Below are 22,711 nucleotides of genomic sequence, written 5' to 3'. Positions count from 1 at the left end.
ACCCCAGCAAGGGTGGACACATAGACAACTCCCTACCAGTCAACCCCTTCTTCAGTGGTGGAATGGCAATTTGGATCGATCCGCCTGATCGATCCTCCAAAGCCCACTTTCTCTGTGGGCACAACAATGCTCATTCAGTGTTCAAATCATGTGTCCTGAGGTCTGTATCATCTGACCTCCCATTTATTTCACCAGGCTGAGCATCACCTGTCATTCAAAGAGGCCCTCCTTCCTTTGTCTGTAAAGGAGTGCAAGCAGGCAACAAGTCCTTGAAAGTAACATCAACAATCTGCCTTTGGTCACCATAGCAACCTTCGAGCTGCTCGGTGCTGTCTCCAACTCCAAACTCAGTCGAAATCCAAAGTTACTTCCAATGCCTTAAAGTGACAGTCCACTGTTAATCTTCACCTCTCTCTCTCCTTTCCAAACAAACAATCAGTGATGAATGTCTCTTTCTGTCTCTCTTCAAACAGTTAATAGGGGCACTGCAGGATCCCCTCACACTACCAAAATTCACTTCCAGTTCCAATTTCAATGCTTAAGCTATTGAATCTTTGACTTTTCATCTGCTATGTCATGTCTGTAGAAACTGGGCTTCATCTTTCAAGCATAGTCCCATTAAAAACATTACCCTCACTGTCTAGTACCTCACACTAATTGATAGCTCACCTCTAAACAAATGTCATAAGAGATGCAGACCAGTGGTTATTACGGATAATTTCTAGCCTGACAGGAATCCATAAAGCTCTAATACACCTTGCCCTTCTCAAGCAAACCTAATAAATATTCCCAGCTGCTACTTCCCTGCTCCAGAGAGCTGTCTTGTACAGCTTTCTCTTATCATTTCCACTCACCACATCCAACAATAATAAGCATGGAAGAATCACTGATTTCTTGTCATTAAACTTGAGGTCATCTTGCTGTCCTACCCTTATTAATTCCTTTCCTTCCCATATTGAGCCACAAGCTTGTATCTTCCATGAATTTGATACATTAGTTTTGTTTAGTACGGCACAGTCTGACCTGCTATGTATTTCCACTATATTTTTTATTTCAGGTTCCCAGCATTCACAATGCTTTTTCTTATTATTTGTGTGTAATTTAGTAGTCCAGCACAAATTTTAGAGATTTTCATAATGGAAATTTTAACTTATATAAATCTGTGTTTTTAACTATTCATGACAAGTTATCATTGTTTATACTCTGGTCCATAAATGTTGCAACTGTGAAACTTAGAGCAGTTCTGTGGCCTTGCTTAGGTATCAACATAGTGTTTGCATGTTTCAGTGTGTTATGTAATTCTGAAGATTAAGTCTTAATTATTCAAAATAATAAACATGTGCTAAATGGTTTCCGAGGAGATTTGGGTATGCATCTGAGCTGCTTATGATGGAAAGCTGTGGTCCGTAGAAGGACAAGCAGTTATTAGGTAAGTAATTGAGGGGCAGTTCAGGTTGCTGAGAGGTCGTCATTGGTTGGAAAACAAGTGATGGAAGGGAATCTTGGCCTTTAAGGTTTGGGGGCGGAGTATCAGCTTAGAGAGGGAGAATGGTGGGTTGAAGGGGTGGGTTGGTTATAAGTTGTTCTGAAGGGGAAGATGGATCTAAAATTACTTGAGATATGCCTTACAGTCCAATTGAATGCTATGTTAATAATGTGAAGTTGTCCACAAAATGCCACTTCACCAACTTGATAAGTTTCCTCCATGACAGTCCACAAGAGAAATAGTGTCATCTAGTATGTGACTGTTGCAGAAATTAATTCAGGCTTGCAAGTATGTGAAAAGAGTAATGGAGTTGGACAGCACAGAAACTGGTTTTTCAGCTCACTGTGTTAGTGCCTATCTTTTTTCCCCATTTACACTAACCCCTTTGCCCAGCTTAATTTCTGGAAGTGCTTGATCAAGTTGATAGATGTGAATTTAACTAGAGATTGTAATCATGTTTCTCTCCAAATGCATTTTCAGTCACACTGATCTTTATAAACCATTAGCTTTAACACAATTGAATTTCTAGGATTATAATCTTCATCCTGTACTTAGTCCACAGTCCAGGTATACAGGCTTTTGGATTTACCCACTATCATGAATGCGATCAATTTAAAAGATTTTTTGGAAAGTCTTGATATTTTCCATTTCTTTCAGGTGGCACTTTGTGACATGCAAATGTGTGGAATGCCTCAGGACCTCCTACCTGGTGAACCATTTTGCAGTCCTCTTATGACTGCCTTGTCAGAGGCAACTATACAGTTGATCCGAAAACTCCATTGCAATGACAACTGGATGCCTGCAGTTAACCACTATATGCTTTGTAGGCTAGAGTTGATTGGTTCCATTATGAAAGAAGCAAAAATATTGAAACTGAATAAAGTTCTGAGTAAATATTCCATGAAGAAAAGCACCCTTGAGGAAAAAGAGTTGAGACGGCAAGAGGACAACCTATTAAAGGATGAAGATAAGATCCAGTGCATCACAGACCTAGCTGAACTACAACTCCAAATGCTGTGCCGAGAAGTCTGGCCTGTTCTGGCAGTTGTTGGTGGAATAGATGGTGGCCTTCGAGTTGGTGGTCAATGCTTACACAGGCCTTCAGGTCGCAAAGCAACCCTTTTGGGAATTACAAAAGCAGGAGGCGCCTTTGCAAGACTACAATGGGAAGATGCGGAAATTGCCAACAGGTATAAATGTCACATCAATTTAAAAATGAATGTTTCTGGATTTGGAATGCATTCTATAACCCAAGATACATCAGGGAGGTGGCCTCTTGGTTCCACTGTCTGTCCTGGGAAAGGTAGAGACTTGGTGGGATGTGGGAGGGATGGATTAGTTGATGTCAGATTGTGGTGAGTATCTGGGGGAACAGGAGGGAACGTTATGCACTTTGTTCCACATTCATTTGGAAATAAAATCAGAAAATGCTGTGAAGAGGGAAACAGAATAAATGAGTTCCAACAGTAGCCATCGGTCTGAATCACTTGTGCCTAGCCAGCAGGTTCTGATTTTATTAATTTCATTCTTCATTGTTGTCCAGTTTCCACATAGAAACAGGAATTGTCATCATCTCAGGAAGGAAAATATTCAAAGTTCTTTCCAATATTTTTATTAGTTTCTACATAAAAGAATACAGAGTACAAGAAGATATATATAAAAGATCAAAAAAGATTTTAAAAATTACCAATTACATTATATCTATTAGTAATAATAATCTCATTACCCTGTATTCATGTAAATTAATCAATAGTTATTTTGAAATATACTAATTTATTACAAAAAAAAAGAATCTAACCCCTACCAAGACCGAAGCTGTTTATTAATGAGAAAAAAGGTAAAATACCTTCTCATAGAATAAAAAATAATAATAATAGTCAACATCAGAATTTAAACAACGAATTGAAGGTTTTGAAAATAATTCAGAAAAGGACCCCACTATGATTGAAAGTCTTGACGAGATTCAGAAATTGAACAACGAATCTTCTCTAAATCTAAGCATGACATAATGTTTTTCCTCCTACTCATGCTCAGTGGTTATACAACGTCATGTCATGCTTAGATTTGCAGAGATTCATTGTTGAAATATTCAAAGTTGAAAAGAAAATTATCTAATGTTCCTTTCCAGTTCAATAAAAATAACTTTGTGTAAAGTTTTTGGACAAGAGAAGTTGTATGCAATATTTAAGTGTTTGCTTTTAGCAGTAATCTTATGAGGGTCATCTCACAGGGCTGGAAGTGTTAATTATAAGATTGTTTGAAAAAGTGCTTCTTGATTTAGGAAAAAGTTAGTTTGAGAAGAGATTGAATTGCAGCTTATAAAATTATAAATTTCAAACATGGTGAACAGAAGAATAGTTAGTGGGAACACATCTAAAATCATTGGTAAAAGCATTAAAGGATTTCTGATGCAAAGAGGTTTTGCTCAAAAATTTTTGGTGCATGAAGTAGTATCGACAACTCATAGCCTGAAAGTTCCATCCTCCATCGTGCTATTGCATTTAAAAAGTAAATGAACAAGAGATGGAATTTGCCCAATGGTTTTTAGCCAGAGAGGATGCGGTAAACAGAACGGTCTCCTTTGACACCATGATTTTTTTTTTTCTTTTCTATACAGAGACCAGGCATAATTCTACTGCCCAGATGTAGATATTTTTCTGATTTTGTCCTATGTGGCTTGAAATTGCAATGATCTTCTCTGATGGTCGAAAGAAGTATGGGTCTGTTGTGTGTAGATACAATGACAGTAGTAATACTTGCCCTGAAATACCACAAATTTGTCAGTCTATGGATTCCACATGTGAATAGTTTGATAGGAAATCCTGAATTTGCTACCAATAATATAAAAACCTATAATGTCGGTAACATGCAATCCCTCAGAAAAATATTTTAAAATAAAGTGGATTTTTAAGTTACACAAACATGAGAAAATCTGCAGATACTAGAAATCCAAAGCAACACACACAGAATGCTGGAGAAACTCAGCAGACTTCTGAGTTCCTCTACCATTTTTAAATACCTTTTGTTTTTAAAGAAACTTGCTTGAGATTGTTTTTTATTCCAAAGAAATATCCCAAGCAAGATTTTTTAAATCATTTTTTTTCTGACTCTCTTGGCACCACTCAAGAATATGTCTGGTGGGATGAGCGTAGCATGATTTTAGATTGTGCTCTGTCTTGAACTGAAAACTTTTAATCAGGAGAGTAGATGCTGCAGTTTTCAGTCAGCAGAACAAATATTGTAAATCCATTTCTTAAATATTGTGAGGCAAAAGATGGAAAGCGTTAGAATGATGAGCATTATGAATGGCGTTTCTATGTAATTTTCACCTTTTCTATCTGTATACATTTTTTCCACTCTATTTGGTAATTATCTATTTTCCTCCCTCTTCATTTTTCTTAATTTTAACTTTTTTGCTTTTAAATCGGTAAATTTATTATTGTCACGTGTATCAAGGTACAGTGAAAAAACTTGCTTACTGTTCATACAGATCAATTAATTACAAGTGAGTTATTGCGGTAAAGCAGAGTGCAGAATAAAGTGTTGCAGTTACAGAGAAAGTGCAGTGCAAGCAGACAGTGTTGCCATAACAAGGCAGATTTTGAGTTCAAGTTTTTATTCTCATTTCTTCATTGTACTATAACATATGCTAACAAAGTTTTCTGATTTCTGGCTCTCCAAGTGACGCGTTGCTCTCCTCGCTGGAACCCTGCAAGTCGTATTGCTTTGACATGACAAGATTCCATGGTCTGAAGCCATCCATGTTATTAGACCTGACCTACTTGACTGGAGTACGTGAAGAGCCTGAAGTGTGCAATAAGATGACACAAAATAAAGACCCGCCTGAGAAAGCTGTCAAGAATGAACTGGAAAAATCACTGGATGAAGAAATTGCAAAATTTATGGTTGCTGATGACCACAAAGATCCCTCTAGCATACAAAATCAAGAATCTTTGAATGTTCTTTCTAAAAATTTACTGGATCATAATGAAGAAAACGAGGCTCAAAAAGATTGTGCTGCAAAAGGGAGTACTGAATTAATCGAAACCTCCCCAAAGTCATGTGATAGAACTGTACAAAAATATGAATTATTCTTAGCTGAACTGCGAGCTGTGCAACTTTCATACTTGTCTGTTGGGGCCATGAAAACACTCAGTGTTATACTGAGTTACAGCAAATATGCGGACTTGCTCCTTATTCCCAAAATCACAGCAAACAGCTCATGTACTTCAGATAACGCTAAAGCCACTGCTGGCTCTGCAGAGAATTCTGAAATTAGAATGGTGCTCCATTATATAATGAGGTGCATGGTAAAGTGGGCAGTGCGGCCATGTCCAATTAAGCGTGTAGTTTCACTAGCTGATCTGGAGCGTGCCCATATCATGGTATTCAAATCTACATTGGATTCTTTGGTGGAAGATTATGGAACCAAAGAGGGTAAAGGTAAGAAAGATTTAACCAGAATTATCTCCTTGCAGTACCCAGTTCCTGATGTGGCATTTTCTTATGCAAGACCTCATTTAAATAATTTTCTAATAGACTGTTATTGTGGTCATCTTGTTCATTTAGTTCCAAATGCCTTTCCTAAATGCATTCATGCTTTCTACATTGCATAAGGGGCAGAAGGAGTAAGTAGTTTGTGACTTCCAGGTGCTCATGAAATTGCTTATCATCTCCTTCTCTTTCTCCTTTGGTCCACTCTCCTCTCCTGTCAGATTTCTTCCTCTCCAGCCCTTTATCTTTCCTTCCCACCTGGCTTCACCTATCACCTTCTAGCTATCCTCCCTCCTCTCCCCTCATCAGCTTTTTTATTCTGGCATCTTTTCCCTTCCTTTCCAGTCCTGACGAAGGGGCTCAGCCCGAAATGTCGACTGTTTATTCACTTCCATAGATACTGCCTGACCTGCTGAGTTCCTCCAGCATTTTGTGTGTGTTGCTTTATACCATTAAGTGTGTTTGTTTTAATATGTGTACGCTAACAAAGTATATTTAGGTTAACAACATCCAAAGTTACAGTAGACCTTATATTATCAAAGCTTAGTCTTTTGTATAATAATAATGCATGTTTGGCCACATTTCACATCTCAGAGGTTTCTTAGGTTGAATTCATACACAAAAGACAGTACAACATGAAGGTTGATACTTCAGGGCACTCTTGGAGTGATGGTGGTGCAGTGTTTTTTTTACATGTGATACTGAACTGAGATCCCTTCTGCCCTTTCAAGTTCAGGATAAAAAATCCCGTGGCACTGTTTCAGCAAAGAACAGGGAAATTCTTCCTGTATAAAATAATTATTTTTTTAATCTAACACTACTAAAAAAGGGTAAGTAATCAACATTATGTTACTGCTTGTGAAGCTTGCCATGTTCATGTTGGTAATCATTTCAGCATTAACTGTTTTGGAAATACCTAATTAGCAGTTAGAAGTTTTTGTGACACACTAAAGTCATAAAAGGGACAGTATAAATGCAAGCCTTTAATGGTAGTGTATTTGGCTATTTCAGCTTAACTTTGTATTTTGGATATTACTAATCAAAAACATAAAAGTTATCCTGTCATTGAACTGGTGTATGGGGATGTTTCCCAGACTAGAAATTTCTTTATTATCTTTTAATCGCCTTATAGCAGCATTGTAAGTGACCCAGATAGTATTTATCGCAATTCCATAAAGAGCACATAATTTCCTAGTTTGCAGAGCAGAGATTTGGGGTAACACTCACAACACGCTGGAGGAACTCAGCAGGTCGGGCAGCATCCGTGGAAATGATATCGACGTTTCGGGCCAGAACCCTTCATCAGGACTGAAGAGGGACGGGGCAGAGGCCCTATAAAGAAGGTGGAGGAGGGTTGAAAGGAGAAGGCTGGTAGGTTCAGTTGAAAAACCAGTAATTTGAAAGACAAAGGGGTGGGGGAGGGGAAGCAGGGAGGTGATAGGCAGGAAAACAATGGGTAGTAGAAGGAGGCGGAACTATGAGAGAGGTGATAGGCAGCTGGGGGAGGGAGCAGAGTGAAATAGGGATAGAGGAAGGGAGGGGGAGGGAATTACCGGAAGTTGGAGAATTCTATGTTCATACCAAGGGGCTGGAGACTACCTAGACGGTATATGAGGTGTTGCTTCTCCAACCTGAGTTTAGCCTCATCATGGCAGTAGAGGAGGCCATGTATGGACATATCTGTATGGGAATGGGAAGCAGAGTTGAAGTGGGTGGCTAACGGGAGATCCTGTCTATTGTGGCGGATGGAGCGGAGGTGCTCGACGAAGTGGTCCCCCAGTCTGTGTCGGGTTTCACCGATGTAGAGGAGGCCACACTGGGAGCACCAGATGCAATAGATGACCCCAACAGACTCACAAGTGAAGTGTTGTCTCACCTGGAAGGACTGTTTGGAGTAACATAGAATTCTCCAATTTCTGGTAATTCCCTCCCCCTCCCTTCCTCTATCCCTATTTCACTCTGCTCCCTCCTCCAGCTGCCTATCACCTCCCTCATGGTTCTGCCTCCTTCTACTACCCATTGTTTTCCTGCCTATCACTTACCAGCTTCCCCTCCCCCACCCCTTTGTCTTTCAAATTACTGGTTTTTCAACTGAACCTACCAGCCTTCTCTTCCAACCCTCCCCCACCTTCTTCAGAGGGCCTCTGCCCCTTCCCTCTTCAGTCCTGACGAAGGGTTCCGGCCTGAAACGCCCACTCATCGTTTCCACGGATGCTGCCCGACCTGCTGAGTTCCTCCAGCGTGTTGTGAGTGTTGCTTTGATCCCAGCACCTGCAGATTATTTTGTGTTAGAGATTTGGGGTGCCCTGTGAACTAGCATGCTTCATCGTTGCAGTGCAGTGTACTCTGTACATTCCATGCAAGTTGTTTGCATCCATGCTGACAATTGTTTGCTCATCTGTCCTAATCCCTTCTACCAGCCCGTGAATCAGCAAGGCTTTCAATTGTTGAGAATATCTGCCTTCATCGCCTTCTGAACCACCATGTCCCAGGCAGCAACCACCCTGCCCTCTGATGCCTTCTGTGTGAACGTATATGATTTCCTTATGATTGTGGTGCTTTTCTTCCAAGTCCCAAAGGCATACAGATTGCCTATGTTTTTTTAATTGTAAAATACAACTAGTGCAGGTGGATGGCAGTAGAATAGGTAGCTTAATGTTTTTGTTTTTGATTCAGACTTCCAACACCAGCAGTTTCTTGATTTTCAGATTCACTCTATTTAAAAAAAATGCTTCCCTCTGGCAAAATTAATCTGAGTTACACTATTGAGTCATAATGTTAAAAAAGAGATGGACAATTCAATGATATTTCTAATTATGGTGATGTTACTGAAAATTAAGTGGATTTTTTTTTCTATGCATTACAATATACTGGAAAGCATAGAACATAGAAATCTACAACACATTACAGGCCCTTCGGCCCACAATGTTGTGTCGACCATACAACCTACTCTGGAAACTGCCTAGAATTTCCCTAGTGCATAGCCCTGTAGTTTTCTAAGCTCCATGTACCTGTCTAAGAGGCTCTTAAAAAACCCTATTGTAAAGAAAGTGGCTAGATCACACCGTATTTCATAATTTTGTGAGACAGCCTTACATTGATTTACAGAAGGTGTTTTGACAAAGGAGACACTAAACTTGTTAGAAGACTTTAATATAAGATGTGGTAGTTTAATAGGGGACATACTTTCACATAAAATTAACAGCAGCAAATGTTTCATAAGCATTATCTACTGCTAGAGATTTGAAGCCAATTAGTCAAAACTTTTTTGTATTTTAATGTGTAAAACTATATGCATCATTTGCTTAACTGAAGTACTAATTCAAATGTTTTCTTTTGAAATTCTAACTTCAGCTGCACCATTGACAGAAAATTCAAAACTTCACTCTCAAGCGGCATCAACTTCATCTAGTACAGTTTCACTGTACAGTAACTCCTCTGAAGAAAGTACAGGCATTCCCATCTCATTGTCAACTTCAAATTCTTCTTCAGCCACTAATTTGGGTTCCTTAGCTTCTACAAATGGATTAGAAAATTTTAATCCTTACTTGCCTGTCAATGTCTTACAGTGAGTAAAACATTGGTAATGCATTTTATACTGTGAATCTTATACTGATCAATAGAAAACATTTAGCCTGTTTAGTGTGTCACTTAAGGATCCTATTGATTTATTTTTAAGATTGCAGACCCATTTCTAAACAAGTATTACCATCACTGTAAATACTGCTAATAAAATTCAAAATGTCTACAAGATTCCTTAATAAAAAAAAGTTATGTGTTTTGGAACATGCAACTGAATTGTACTTTAATTGAGGGCACTCTAGTAGCCCAGTTTATTTCTGAAACACGCAAAATAATGGAGAAACTCAGCAGGTCCGGCAACGTCTGTGGAGAGGAATAAAGAGCCAATGCTTCAGGCCAATGCTCTTCGTCAGGACTCCTTCTATGGCCCAAAATTTTGGCTCTTTATTCCTCTCCATAGATGCTGCCTGAGCAGCTGAATTCCTCCAGCATTTTATATGTATTTTGGGTTTCCAGCATCTGCAGAATCTCTTGTGTTTATTACTTCCAGTATAGTTCATCCTCATTTGCAGCCTATTATCAGAACTTCCCAAACTGTCAGTTTGATTTTAGTTTCATCATTTTCCCGTAGGTCTGTGGATCCAGTGTCATCTGAGACAACTCAGCTAGTGAAGTCAGAGGCAATAGTGCAAAAGAATAGCTTTATATTACTGTCTAAATTTATTTTTAAATTGTTTAAGTTTTGTATTTTATACTAAAGTGTCAGCAGATTCATTAACAGTGATAACTTGTTATCATTGACTAGTACTGAGTTACAGTGGTGATAGGGGCCTCAGTTTTCAATAATTAGAAATGCATTTGAAAATGAGATTGCACAATGACCATTTTTAAAAATCTCAGAGTTCAATTCAGTATAATATATATTTTGATTAACCTATTCTGATAATTAGACAATTTGGTTTTCAACAAATTTAGATTTGAATTATAGATGGGAAAGTAGTTGCCCTAATTCCTTTTTGATGTTCTGAATTCCTTAGGGAGGAAAATCAGAATAGCAGTAATATTAGAGCTGACCTGACAGCCTCCAGCCATCTACTTTAAAGCATTGCACCAGTATAGGTGTTGGGTTATAAAATTGACTCCATAATTGAATGTTAGAAAAACTATACAGTGGATTCTGGTTAATTGAGACACATCCGGACCAGTACATTTTGGCCCACTTAAGCAGCTGTTCCAATCAGCTGAAGTTTCATGGAAACAGTTAAAAAAAAGTATTAAAAAAAGACAAACTACCATTTAAGTAGCAATTTATGTATTTAAAAGAATTACAGAACAAACTAGAACGCTACCAATACTTCTGCAGTATTATAAAGCTGTGTATTAGTTCCTAATAGTTATCGACAAAGTAATTCATTGACTGTATACTGCCATATTCTTTTCATTGGCAGTAATTAACAAAATCAGCGCATACACTTAGTGCAGATAATGGACTGCCTTCATACAATGCTTCTTGACATCCTCCAAATCTTCATCTTGATTGTAACATTCAAGATGATTGTTGATATCTTCAAATTTTTTATAGTTCTTAACCTGTTGAAGTAGTGGAATCATTTCATTTTCACTTTTGGCTGCTTCTGGCATCTCCAAGCCTGAACGGTTGAAACCGCAGTAAGCAAATCAGTTCCGAATTGTCTTACTGCTTATTTCTCACCAACTCTCAGTAACAAAATCACTGCTTTTCGAAGACAAACATACGCAGCTGGCACTATTTAAAAACTGTTTGCTCCAAGTACAGAATAGTGCCACAGTTAGACATTGTTTGACAAGTCTCCTGTCACAATTAAGTGGCATTGTGTCCCAAATAAACAAAGGGAATTCAGGCTATTATCTCAGTTAGTTTTTGTTCTTTAAGAGTTGTCCCAACATAGTGGTTGCCCCGATTAACCAATAGCCCAATTAATCAGAATCCACTGTGCGTCAATCTATATGCTGCATGAGCACACACCATGTTAGAGTATCTTTAAATTTTTGGCAATTTCAAGTCTGCTGTCATTTTGATGGAAAAGTCAAGAAAATTTAAGCTTACACAAAACCTCTAAGTACCTATATGTTCTATGTGCTTGTATATTAAACCTGAATTATTTTTGATTTGTTTTGCATTTGTTTTTTATATAGACAAATGGTTTTAGTCAGATTTCCTTCACTCTCTGGATTGATTAACAATCCTTTGATACCTCCTGGATTGAATGTGGTACCTGCTATTTCAGATGATGATGGGGAGCAAAGGAATTATTTTTCATTTCCTTCTGTTTCTAACAGACAATGCAGTTCCCCTGGTAAGTCACAACAGTCATATTAAAAGGTAGTTGTGTGTCTCCTATCATGCTTTAATTTTGATATATTTTGGTAACTCTGAATATTCAGTATACTTTTCTGTGTATTCTCCTTTCTCCTCATTTCTTAAAACAGTTGTGCTGTCTCTTGAATTGATTTATACTGGCAATAAGCAGAGATTACCTGACTAACAGGAATGAAATTGACTTGGGCGAAGTTGACAATGTAAAAACGTGGAATGTGGAAATCAGCAACAGTGCATCATACATAGTTTTAATCCACCTTACTTACGTTCTACTAATTAGCCAATCTTTATTCTTTAACTTTCCTTTTCATGTTGATCTCAGGCCACTGGCCTTGCAATTGTTTGCTTATGACTTAAATATCCAATGACTTGGCCATTCCTCAGATCATAGTTTGCGTTGCACTCATATCTCTAAAAAGTTTAAATCAATGTAATTAAGCTATGGGCAGTCAATGGTAGAGTGGCTAGTTTTCCCCGGCCTAAGGGGTTATTATACCAAGAGATTTAGTAAAATCACAATAACACTAAACCGAAGAATGAAGGCAAGTTATTACTTGAACCTGACTAGCTCTACTATCATTTCAACTCCACTTTGGAAATAAAATACTTTACTTTACTTCACTTTATTGTCGCCAAACAATTGATACTAGAACGTACAATCATCACAGCGATATTTGATTCTGTGCTTCGTGCTCCTTGGATTACAAATCGATAGTAAATATTTTTTTAAAAATGCAATAAGATTTTTGAGCAAGCTGTATTATATAAGGACAATTCACAATTTTTTGTCAGGGCCTTGGACACCTTCAGTTGTAAGTGACAAACCTTTAATTGAGTTTTAATTGTAATCTATAATTTCTCCCTCACTTTAGTAGATTCTAGAAGTGATCTTCCTGAGCATCCACCACCTGTTGCTGTTCCCTTGCTAGAAATGGGTTTTTCCTTGAGGCACATTTGCAAAGCAGTTGATGCTTCAGGTACAGCCAATCAGTTTGAGATGATGATGCTATTAATGATTTTACACATTTGTATTGGTAGTAAATAAATCTCCCAAAGTAATGTGCATTTATTATTCTTGCATATTCAGTAATTCTTCGCACTTATATTGATCACATTTTATTATGCATTTTTTTGACATAACTATAAATTTCAGATATTACTTAATCCCAGAAAAACAGTACCAGCAGTACGGCAGTAAAAACTTTTATTGGTATTCTCCATTCTCAGTCGATGAAAAAGGATAGATATATCAATATGCATTATATCTTGTGTAGCTATATTTCTATATAGTGTTGTCAGGTTTTCATACTGAAGTTTAGTATATATGTTCCTGAAGGATGGTATGACATTTATTTACCTCATTTTAGTATAAAAAGATTTGTTAAAGGAAAAGGAATTGAGGAACAAAGAACAAGAATTTAGTAAAAAGGGTTGATTTTAAGTGGTGGTTAAAGAGACTGAAAGGGAATTTCTGGACTTGGGGTCTAAAAAGGTGAAACTATAACTGTCAATGATGGAGGAACAAAAGAAGGGATTACCGTACAAAGGAGAAAAATCAAATGAACAGAGATTATGTTGGTCCGTATGTTATTTGAGAAAAATAAGGTTATGGAACAACAAAAGTTAGAGTTAAGTTTTTTTTTTCCCAGAGAGTGGTCGTTGCATGGAAGATGCTGCCAGGGGTAAGGTAGAGGCCAATACATTGGGAGCATTTAAGTGGCTCTTAAATAGGCTCATCAATGAAAGAAAAATAGAGGTCTATGTGAGAGGGAAGGGTTAGGTTGGTCTTGTTGTTGTTGAGTGTCGACCCTATGGATAGTGCAGTTGTCCATATGGTGTTCGTGGCAAGATATGGAAGTAGATTGCCAGGCCTTTCTTCCACACAGACACGACTGCTGCCCGGGTTGGGACCCGGCTGGATTCAAACCATTCACCTCGAAGTCCAGTGCTGATGCCACTACACCACCAGGTTGATCTTAGAGTAGTTTAAAAGGCTGGCATAACATCCTGGGTTGAAGGGATTGTATTGTGCTGTACTGTTCTATGGTCTGAGTTTATTTAAACATGAGAAAGAGAGCTTTTATTTTTGGTATTGACACAGAGCCAGTAAGTGTAATGGGTCATGAATGCACTTCACAGAGCTGGATTCTGATAGACAGTAGAGTTTTGAATAAAATTAAGCAGGTTAGATGACAAAAAGAACCAGCAAAACATTTGTTTATTTTGGGACTCAAGACATGAATGAGATTTCAGGGAAATTAATACAGAAAAGAGAAATATGCAGGTGCAAGAAGGAAAGGGGAGCATTTGGCATGAACATCGACTTCCCTAACTTCAGCTAGGCCCCACCTCCCCCTCGTACCCCATCTGTTACTTATTTTTATGCACACATTCTTTCTCTCACTCTCCTTTTTCTCCCTCTGTCCCTCTGAATATACCTCTTGCCCATCCTCTGGGTCCCCCCCCCCTCGTCTTTCTTCCCGGACCTCCTGTCCCATGATCCTCTCGTATCCCCTTTTGCCAATCACCTGTCCAGCTCTTGGCTCCATCCTTCCCACTCCTGTCTTCTCCTATCATTTTGGATCTCCCCCTCCCCCTCCAACTTTCAAATCCCTTACTCACTCTTCCTTCAGTTAGTCCTGACGAAGGGTCTCGGCCTGAAACGTCGACTGCACCTCTTCCTACAGATGCTGCCTGGCCTGCTGCGTTCACCAGCAACTCTGATGTGTGTTGCTTGAATTTCCAGCATCTGCAGAATTCCGGTTGTTTTTGTTGGGAGCATTTGTAGATAGCTCTGTTTATGATCAGAAGTATAAAAAAGTTAGAATAATGTCATTTGGTCTATAATTAGATTAGATTAGATGATTAGATTCAACTTTATTGTCATTGTGCCGAGTACAGATACAAAACCAATGAAATGTAGTTAGCATCTAACCAGAAATGCAAAGAATAGTGTTATTTACAAAATAACTGCGAATAAAAAGTCAGTGCTACAGCACACAAATATAGAAGTACTGAGACAGTACAATATGGGTGTAATGGCCGAGGAAAAGGTTAGAATTCAGGTAAGGTCAGTGCAGAGTTTGTTTTTTTTTCTTCTGTTCTACAATGGAATTGTTTCTAAAATAAATAATATGTCTCAGGAAATTAGAACTAGAAGGCATAGCCTTGAGACAAAAGACAAATGTATGGAAGAATTTCTTCTCTTCGAGTGGAGGTTTGGGAATTCTCTGCCTCAGGAAATATGTCATTAAGTATATTCCAGGATGAGGGAGATATCTTGGCTATTCTGAAATGCAGTGAACTGAGCTAATATTCTCAAACCTCAACAATTGCTTCTTTTGCTAGTCCCTACCATCCCTTGATCTGATGGAGCAATGAGCAAACTGCTGGAGAAATTTGTAATATTGGCTGAGAGTTACAGCCTGAGTACCACAGTTAGGTTCTTCCAGCAGGTTTTGTTTTGCTCCATTTCCCAGAATCTACAGTCTCTTGTGTCCCCAGGGAGGGAATAGGGTTGAATGTAGTGCTGAATAGAGCACAGAGACTGAAGGAAAGATGAGAAGAGTAGAGATGATCATATCTATCAGAGGTGTACTTGGAAATGCAGATGCAAGTACAGTATAAAAGACACGGCATATGTACGTCACCGTTTGGCAGGCACTGAACCATGTAGGATAGTGGAGGGACAAAACACCAGGCTACTCTATAATGGATCAGTGGGACACAAATTCACGGAGGAATTGAGGAACTCCACCAAATCACAGACATCTGGTGAGGCAACAAAGGAGAGGTAGGCTTGTACGTCAACCTAGCCTAATGACTCCACTTTCCCAACCCTCTGATTTTAATTTTTATATCAAGGCTGGATAGTTCATAAGTTCTTAACAGTCAGGCCAGAAATTCCAGTAACCTTTTGTTTTTACTAGACTGGAAATATGAATGCAGTAAAAAGGAGATTCGGAAATGTATGCTATTTATCTGACTCACTATCTGTGCTAATAGTGGGCCTTTTTAACCAGTGTGCATAGATTTAAGTGATCTTTGTTGATTCCCTTTTCTACAGGAGTTTCTGGAGATGCAGACCCACAATCAATTGAGCAATTAGCCAGCTGGATGCTAGAACATCCACTAGCAGAAGAACAAGAAGTAATTGTCTATTCCTCAGCAAGTATTGGCAATGATTTGGACGCAGCTGTGGAGTCTGAGGTTACAGTGCACGATGAGTTAACTACGCCCGAGTCTCCTGACACTGTTGACAGGGAAGATGTAGTTGAAGGGTAAGCATCAAATGTGTTAAAAGTTGGTATTTGAGCAAATGTCACCCCCATCAGCCCCAGCCACTAATATTGTCCAAAGTTCAAAGTAAATTTACTATCAAAGTACATGTATGTCACCATATATAACCCTGAGATTCATTTTCTTGTGGGCATACTCAATGAACCCAAGAACCATATTAGAGTCACTGAAAGACCGTACCCAACAGGATGGACAAACAGCATGTAAAAGGCACCAAACTGTGCAAATAGAAAAGAAGGAAAAAGAATAATAAGACATACAGTACTATGCAAAAGTCTTAGGCACATAAGAGTGCCTAGGACTTTTGCACAGTACTGTATTTGTCTACGTGGATTGGAGAACTAGTTTGTAAATCTGGTGGGAGCAAAGAATATTGGGAATGGCATGGCTGGAGTGCCATGGGAAGGGTGTGGAACAGGTAGCAGAGAAGGAGTGCCAGGGTGGGGGGTAGCTTGAGTGTAGACACACCCTGCCCTGAGACTCAAGGAAAGGTCATTTGATTCCAAACAATTGGTTTATTGACCATTACCAGAATGTCTCTCTGGTGCTTCTCACTTCCTCCCATCTCCCTTCCCCTTTTCCCAAACATGATTCCCCTCTCCCTGCCCCCTTCCTATTGTCAGTGCACAATAGAGACCCATATCAGAATTGGGTTGATCATCACTCACATATGTCATGACCCTCTCCAACTCTGATCCCCCGATGAGGACCGGCTCATGAACCTCCAGTTTTCTCTTCCTGGTCAATAATCAGTTCCTTGGTCTTGTTGACATTGAGTAAAAGATTGTTGTTGTGGCACAGCTCTGCCAGATTTTCAACCTCCTTCCTATGTGCCCTTACATCACCACCTTTAATTCGGCCTATGTCAGTGGTGTCATCAGCAGTATAGCATTGGAGTTGTGCTTAACCACACAGTCAAATGTGTAAAGCGAGTGGAACAGAGGACTAAATCTATTTGTAAATCCATCTCTGTAAATAATTGTCCTCATTTTATTATAATAAAATTAAATTTTCCATTAACAGTTTAAAATTAACAGTTAAAACAGTTTAGGTTTCAAGGAAAGGCAAAGCAAAGAAAAATGTATTAAAAAAACTTGAGTTACGTTAGTAAACTAAACCATCAATCCTTTTTCCCTTCTGTTCCCAGAGGAAATTCAACTGCCAACAAGAATACTGAAATATTTGGGTTAATTCTTTTTAAAATGCTACTACATGAATTACCCTGTCAGAAACAATACAAAAGCAAAATAAATTGTAAATGACAAATGCCTGAAAAAACGTTCTAAAGGGTAGGAGAGTAAAACTGAAGTAGGGATGTCCTTTCAGATCTGACTCCTTATAATTTATACCTAAGTGGGCTAGAATATTAAAAAAATCTTAATAAACATATGCACTTAGGCTTTTTTTTTAAACTAAATCAATGGCAAAAACTTTGCTGTGTGAATTGCAGGCCTTCTACAGTGATGCACACTAGATTGTAAAACAGCAAACAGACAATTGGTTGTCACCAAGCTGTTTCTGTTTATCCTCTGGAAAATTATTTACTTAAAGTTTAAAATAAAAGTTTCTTTCCAAATGATCACATTTCGATTCCTTTATGCAAAAACATATTAGCCACTTTTGTGATTAACTTCTGTGTATTTCAAATATACTTCGATGGGATGATTAGGTATATTTAAACATCAAAAAAATTAACTTTATTTGGCACATACGTCTGCATCAAATCAAATCAGCGAGAATTGTGCTGGGCAACCCACAAGAGTTGCCATGCTTACGAGCCAACCTAGTATATTCACAACTTACTAACCTGAACTCATGGAATGTGGGAGGAAACCCACACAGTTACAGGGAATTGAACCCCGATCGGTGAGCACCATTGCTAACCGCTACGTTACCATGCCATCCAAATTGATAGCAAACAAAAATAAGGTGAACATTAGAGACAAAATAGATCGTTTAAAATTTACAAAGGAAGTTGATAGGCTTTGCAATTAGAGAATCATGTGACACATATTTAAAGTTGCATAGGTGGGATTAAAAAACATGACATAGCCGTCCAACATGTGGAACACAAAGGTTTACAAGTAGTAATCAGCACATCAGTAGCGTCCACATTGTGAACAAAGTTAAGTTTTTTAAAATGTAGGAATATATAGAAGAATAAAACACAATTACACTGTCAGACTAAAGCTTTACAAAAACAATTAGTTTAGATTTTAAACATGAGATTTTGCAGATGCTAGAAATCTAGAGCAACCCACACAAAATGCTGGAGGAACTCAGCAGTTCAGGCAGCATCTACGGAAATGAATAAACAGTCAACGTTTCAGGCCAAGACCCTTCTTCAGTTTAGATTTTTTTAGTCACTATACCAAAGTGCAATCTGCTTTAGTTAGAAACGGTGTTTAGCAAACAGGGTTCCAGATGTAAAGGAGATAAATTCTGAGGAAGGAATAAGGAAATGTAAGCCAACTAGAGGTTTTGGGAACATCATACAGGTATTAAATGGATAAATGAAGTAAATTCAACAAAGTTCAACGTAACTGAAATGTTTGCCTTTTAATACTTGAATAATTTTTAAGCATGGTAACCAGCATTGAACTTCAATAATTTGGAATAGAATCATATACCAGCTTAGATGTAATAGGCATAATGGCTTTCTGTATCATAATTTCTGTGATTTTTTTTTGGAGACATAAACCATAAGACCATAAGAGAGAAGCAGAATAGGCCATTCAACTCATGAGGTCTGTTCCACCATTCCATCATGGCTGATTTATTGCCCTTCTCACTCTCATTCTCCTACCTTTTCCCCGTAACCTTGGATGTCCTGAATAATCAAGAACCTGTCAACCTCTGCCTTCCAATATTCGATAGGTTTCAATGAGATCCCCTTTCAGTCTTTGAAACTCCAGCAGGTACAGGCCCAGAACCATCAGATACTCCTCGTATGTTAACCTTTCATTGCTGTGATCATTCTATTGCCGCACATCTTTTCTTAGACAAGGGGCCCAAAACTGTTCACAAAATTCCAAGTGTGGTCTGACCAATGCCTTATAAAACCTTAGCATTTCATCCTTGCCTTTGTACTCTAGTCCTCTCAAAATGAATGCTAATATTGCATTTGCCTTCCTTAACACAGACTCAACCTGCAAGTTAACCCTTTGCAATTAAGAGCTAATTGTCCTTTCTTCATATGATTTTTAAATCATTTTTCTTAAGTAAATTTTCCAAATTAGAGAAGCTTGAAGGCTACAAAAACTACCAATAGTTTATACCAATACAGAAGTTGCTGCTTTAATGTCACAAAGTTTATTTATTGATGTTACGTTTCAAACCTGTCTCTCCACCTTTAACTCCCTATTATCTACAAACAGAAATACTGATGGTTTGGATCAGATAGAAAGGGGAAACTTTATTGATGTGCATCTGACTAGAAATAGGCCTCCACCAGCTCGAAGACACAGAGCAAGCCAAGGACAGCGATCCACCTTCTTAAGAGCTGGTAAGGTTTGGTTATGTAAGTGAGTAGTGTAAGTTGTGATTCTACTGTTGTTTTTGTCGTTATAACTGGAAGTCTGTGCATCTAATTTCAGAAGTGCAAAGACTGCATACAACGCAACAAGCTGAGTAATATTAGATAATCACTTTAAGAGCAGAAATTCAAGGTTTTGATCAGAGATTTTCATCCTGGAATTTGGTTTTTAACTATAGAATGGATGATTAGATTGAAGTTTTGTCTAGTAGAGCAAATAAAACTATCTCTCTGAAGGGAATGTCCCATGGTGGTCAGCAGAATCACAAACATAAATGAATGCCAGAGGAAGAGAATAAACATAAAGATGTTAATTTAATGAAAATGTTAAATAAGAAGTAAAGGACTTGAGGTAGTGGATTTAGGGAGGAGTTTACAAAGGACATAAAAAAAGTTATGAGGAAGCAATCTTTCCAAGGGTTACACCACTTCTCTACATAGGTACCAAATTCCATCAATTCTTTGACCAGGATTCTGAGAAGGAAATAAATTTCTGCGCAAGTTCTTTCAGACAAAATATCAATAGGTTATGCATTAATGTTCTCTTTCAATATGGTTGGTTGATGTTTGGGGAATCACATAATAGCTGCTGAAGAAAAGCGCACTCGTCGGAAAAACAGCACCAAGACAACACTGGAGGACAGTGCCTTCAAGCGCAGTCGATGCAGCCAAGACTGTCACTCCCGTGTGGGACTCTATAGCCACAACAGACGCTGCTCTAACACAGACTGAAGCTAGACTTTCCAGGCGCAGATCCATGGTCTCACGAGACCAGCGGATGCCACCACCATATATATATATACATATACACACACACACACACACACACACACACACACAAATATATATATAAAATTGATTAATACTACAATGACTGACTAATATTGTATTCTTGATAAGCAAATGTATCAAATATTTGTGTCTTATAAAGGATCCAGATCTCCTCCAATGCTACAGTCATCACTACGAAGAGAGCCTGAAAGTACAAGGTGGCAGGAAACTGATGCAATGTCTGATCGCAATCTGGATGGAGAGTTGGAGCTCTGTTTTTCTGAGGATCCACTATCTGAAGGTTCTGTTGATGATATGTTTCCATCTGAATGTGGTACTCAAAATGAAGCACAAGGCATTTGGTTATCTGAGATGATGGATTGGCCAAACATGGTAAAATTACAATACTTTTATTGTGTAGTTGTTCCTTTCAAATAACTAGTCAGGCTATCTGTATCCATTGTTACACATAAAGAACATCTTTACTGCTATCAATGCAGTAAAAAAGGAAAATCATGTTTTTTGTTTTGTACATGAAAAGGATGGATAATTCCAAGTGCTGGTTATATGAAGTTTATCTAAGAAGGATCTACTGTATTGCTGCTCTTTATTGGTGATCCTTTGTCTTCCTTCTTCGTTGGGATTACAGAATTAGATTAATTAATTACAGAATCTAGCTCTTTTTTTCTCTTGGACTTTTATCTTAAACAGCACTTTTCCTTTCTTGACCGGTTTCTTATTTCTCTTGACTTTCATTGTGATAATCAGATTTATATTTTAAAAATGCATCTTCCAGGTTGACTGTTGTTTCTATTCCTTTTTCATTGAAAGAATGTCCACACTGGCAGACCAAACATCCGTTCAGCCAATTAGGAAGCTGTCCACTGAATCTTACTTATTAGCAGCCCAAAGTCATTTTTCTGTGGTTCAGAGAAATGTAATTTACTGCAATGCAGAATAGTATTCAAATAATATGCTGTCAAGAGTTCCCATGAACATGTAAAGTTCATTATTAGCTTTAAGATATCTCTTAATGTATTACCTAGCAATGCAGATCAGAAGGTCCACAGCTCTATTGGTTTACTGTTGAATTAACTGGTCCTTACTGGAAAATATAAATATTAGTAAGGGAAAGATTACAGTCAATCTGCATTACCCTTCATTGTAGTGGCTGCTTTGTGTAGTGCCCACATGTGGTAAGTGTTATTCTAGCAGCGCTAGCTTTCATTGACACTGCACAGTGGATTTATTCACAATCAGTATTAAAAATTTCAACCAAACTAATTAATGATCTCTTAAACTTTCCTGTTTGGTGTCTTCTTGTAAACCAAAAGAAAAAGTAAAATACCATTAAGTTATGTGGATGTTTATTCCATGTTTTTTTTTAAATTACTGCGTTACTTCTGTATAAAGGAGGGTTTAAACTAATTTGCAAGGGGGATGGGACCCAGAGTGATAGAGCAGTGAAAGAAGTGCATGGAGTAAAGCCAGATCTAACATATAGAGAGGCTTTGAGGAAAGAGAAGCAGAATAAACGGTGTAAAGACAGTAAGGTAGAAGGGCTGAAGTGTGTGTACCTCAATGCAAGAAGCATCAGGAACAAAGGTGATGAACTGAGAGCTTGGATACATACATGGAATTATGATGTAGTGGCCATTACAGAGGCTTGGCTGGCACCAGGGCAGGAACGGATTCTCAATATTCCTGGATTTCAGTGCTTTAAAAGGGATAGAGAGGAGGGAAAAAGGGGAGGAGGGGTGGCATTACTGGTCAGGGGGACTATTACAGCTACAGAAAGGGTGGGTAATGTAGCAGGATCCTCTTTTGAGTCAGTATGGGTGGATGTCAGGAACAGGAAGGGAGCAGTTACACTATTGGGGGTATTCGAAAGGCCCCCTGGTAGCAGCAGAGATACAGAGGAGCAGATTGGGAGGCAGATTTTGGAAAGGTGCAAAAATAACAGGGTTGTTATCATGGCTGACTTTAACTTCCCTGATATTGATTGGCACCTGATTAGTTCCAAGGGTTTAGATGCGGCAGAATTTGTTAAGTGTGTCTTGGATGGATTCCTGTCACAGTACGTGGACACGCCGACCGGGGGAATGCCATACTAGATCTAGTACTAGGTAATGAACTGGGTCAGGACACAGATCTCTCAGTGGGTGAGCATCTGGGGGACAGTGACCACCGCTCCCTGGCCTTTAGCATTATCATGGAAAAGGATAGAATCAGAGAGGATTGGAAA

General features: G+C 38.4%; 1 protein-coding gene across 7 annotated transcripts in view; it reads left to right on the top strand.

Moving 5' to 3' along the window:
- LOC140194958 (probable E3 ubiquitin-protein ligase HERC1) overlaps window positions 1–22,711 on the top strand; it is a 299,092-nt gene that overhangs the window by 154,378 nt on the left and 122,003 nt on the right. For 6 of the 7 annotated variants that reach the window (XM_072252425.1, XM_072252428.1, XM_072252426.1 and 3 more), the window contains 8 exons: window positions 2,144–2,676; window positions 5,169–5,929; window positions 9,335–9,548; window positions 11,678–11,838; window positions 12,734–12,838; window positions 15,928–16,141; window positions 19,538–19,665; window positions 20,627–20,859. In XM_072252425.1, the coding sequence (XP_072108526.1) occupies window positions 2,144–2,676; window positions 5,169–5,929; window positions 9,335–9,548; window positions 11,678–11,838; window positions 12,734–12,838; window positions 15,928–16,141; window positions 19,538–19,665; window positions 20,627–20,859 (2,349 nt within the window). The remainder of the gene's footprint in view (window positions 1–2,143; window positions 2,677–5,168; window positions 5,930–9,334; window positions 9,549–11,677; window positions 11,839–12,733; window positions 12,839–15,927; window positions 16,142–19,537; window positions 19,666–20,626; window positions 20,860–22,711) is intronic. The other variant, XM_072252427.1, reaches the window with a different exon arrangement.

This window comes from Mobula birostris, chromosome 3, assembly GCF_030028105.1.
Source record: "Mobula birostris isolate sMobBir1 chromosome 3, sMobBir1.hap1, whole genome shotgun sequence".
Taxonomy (NCBI): domain Eukaryota; kingdom Metazoa; phylum Chordata; class Chondrichthyes; order Myliobatiformes; family Myliobatidae; genus Mobula; species Mobula birostris.
The sequence above is the reverse complement of the archived record's forward strand: the minus strand, read 5'-3'. Positions and strand labels throughout refer to the sequence as shown.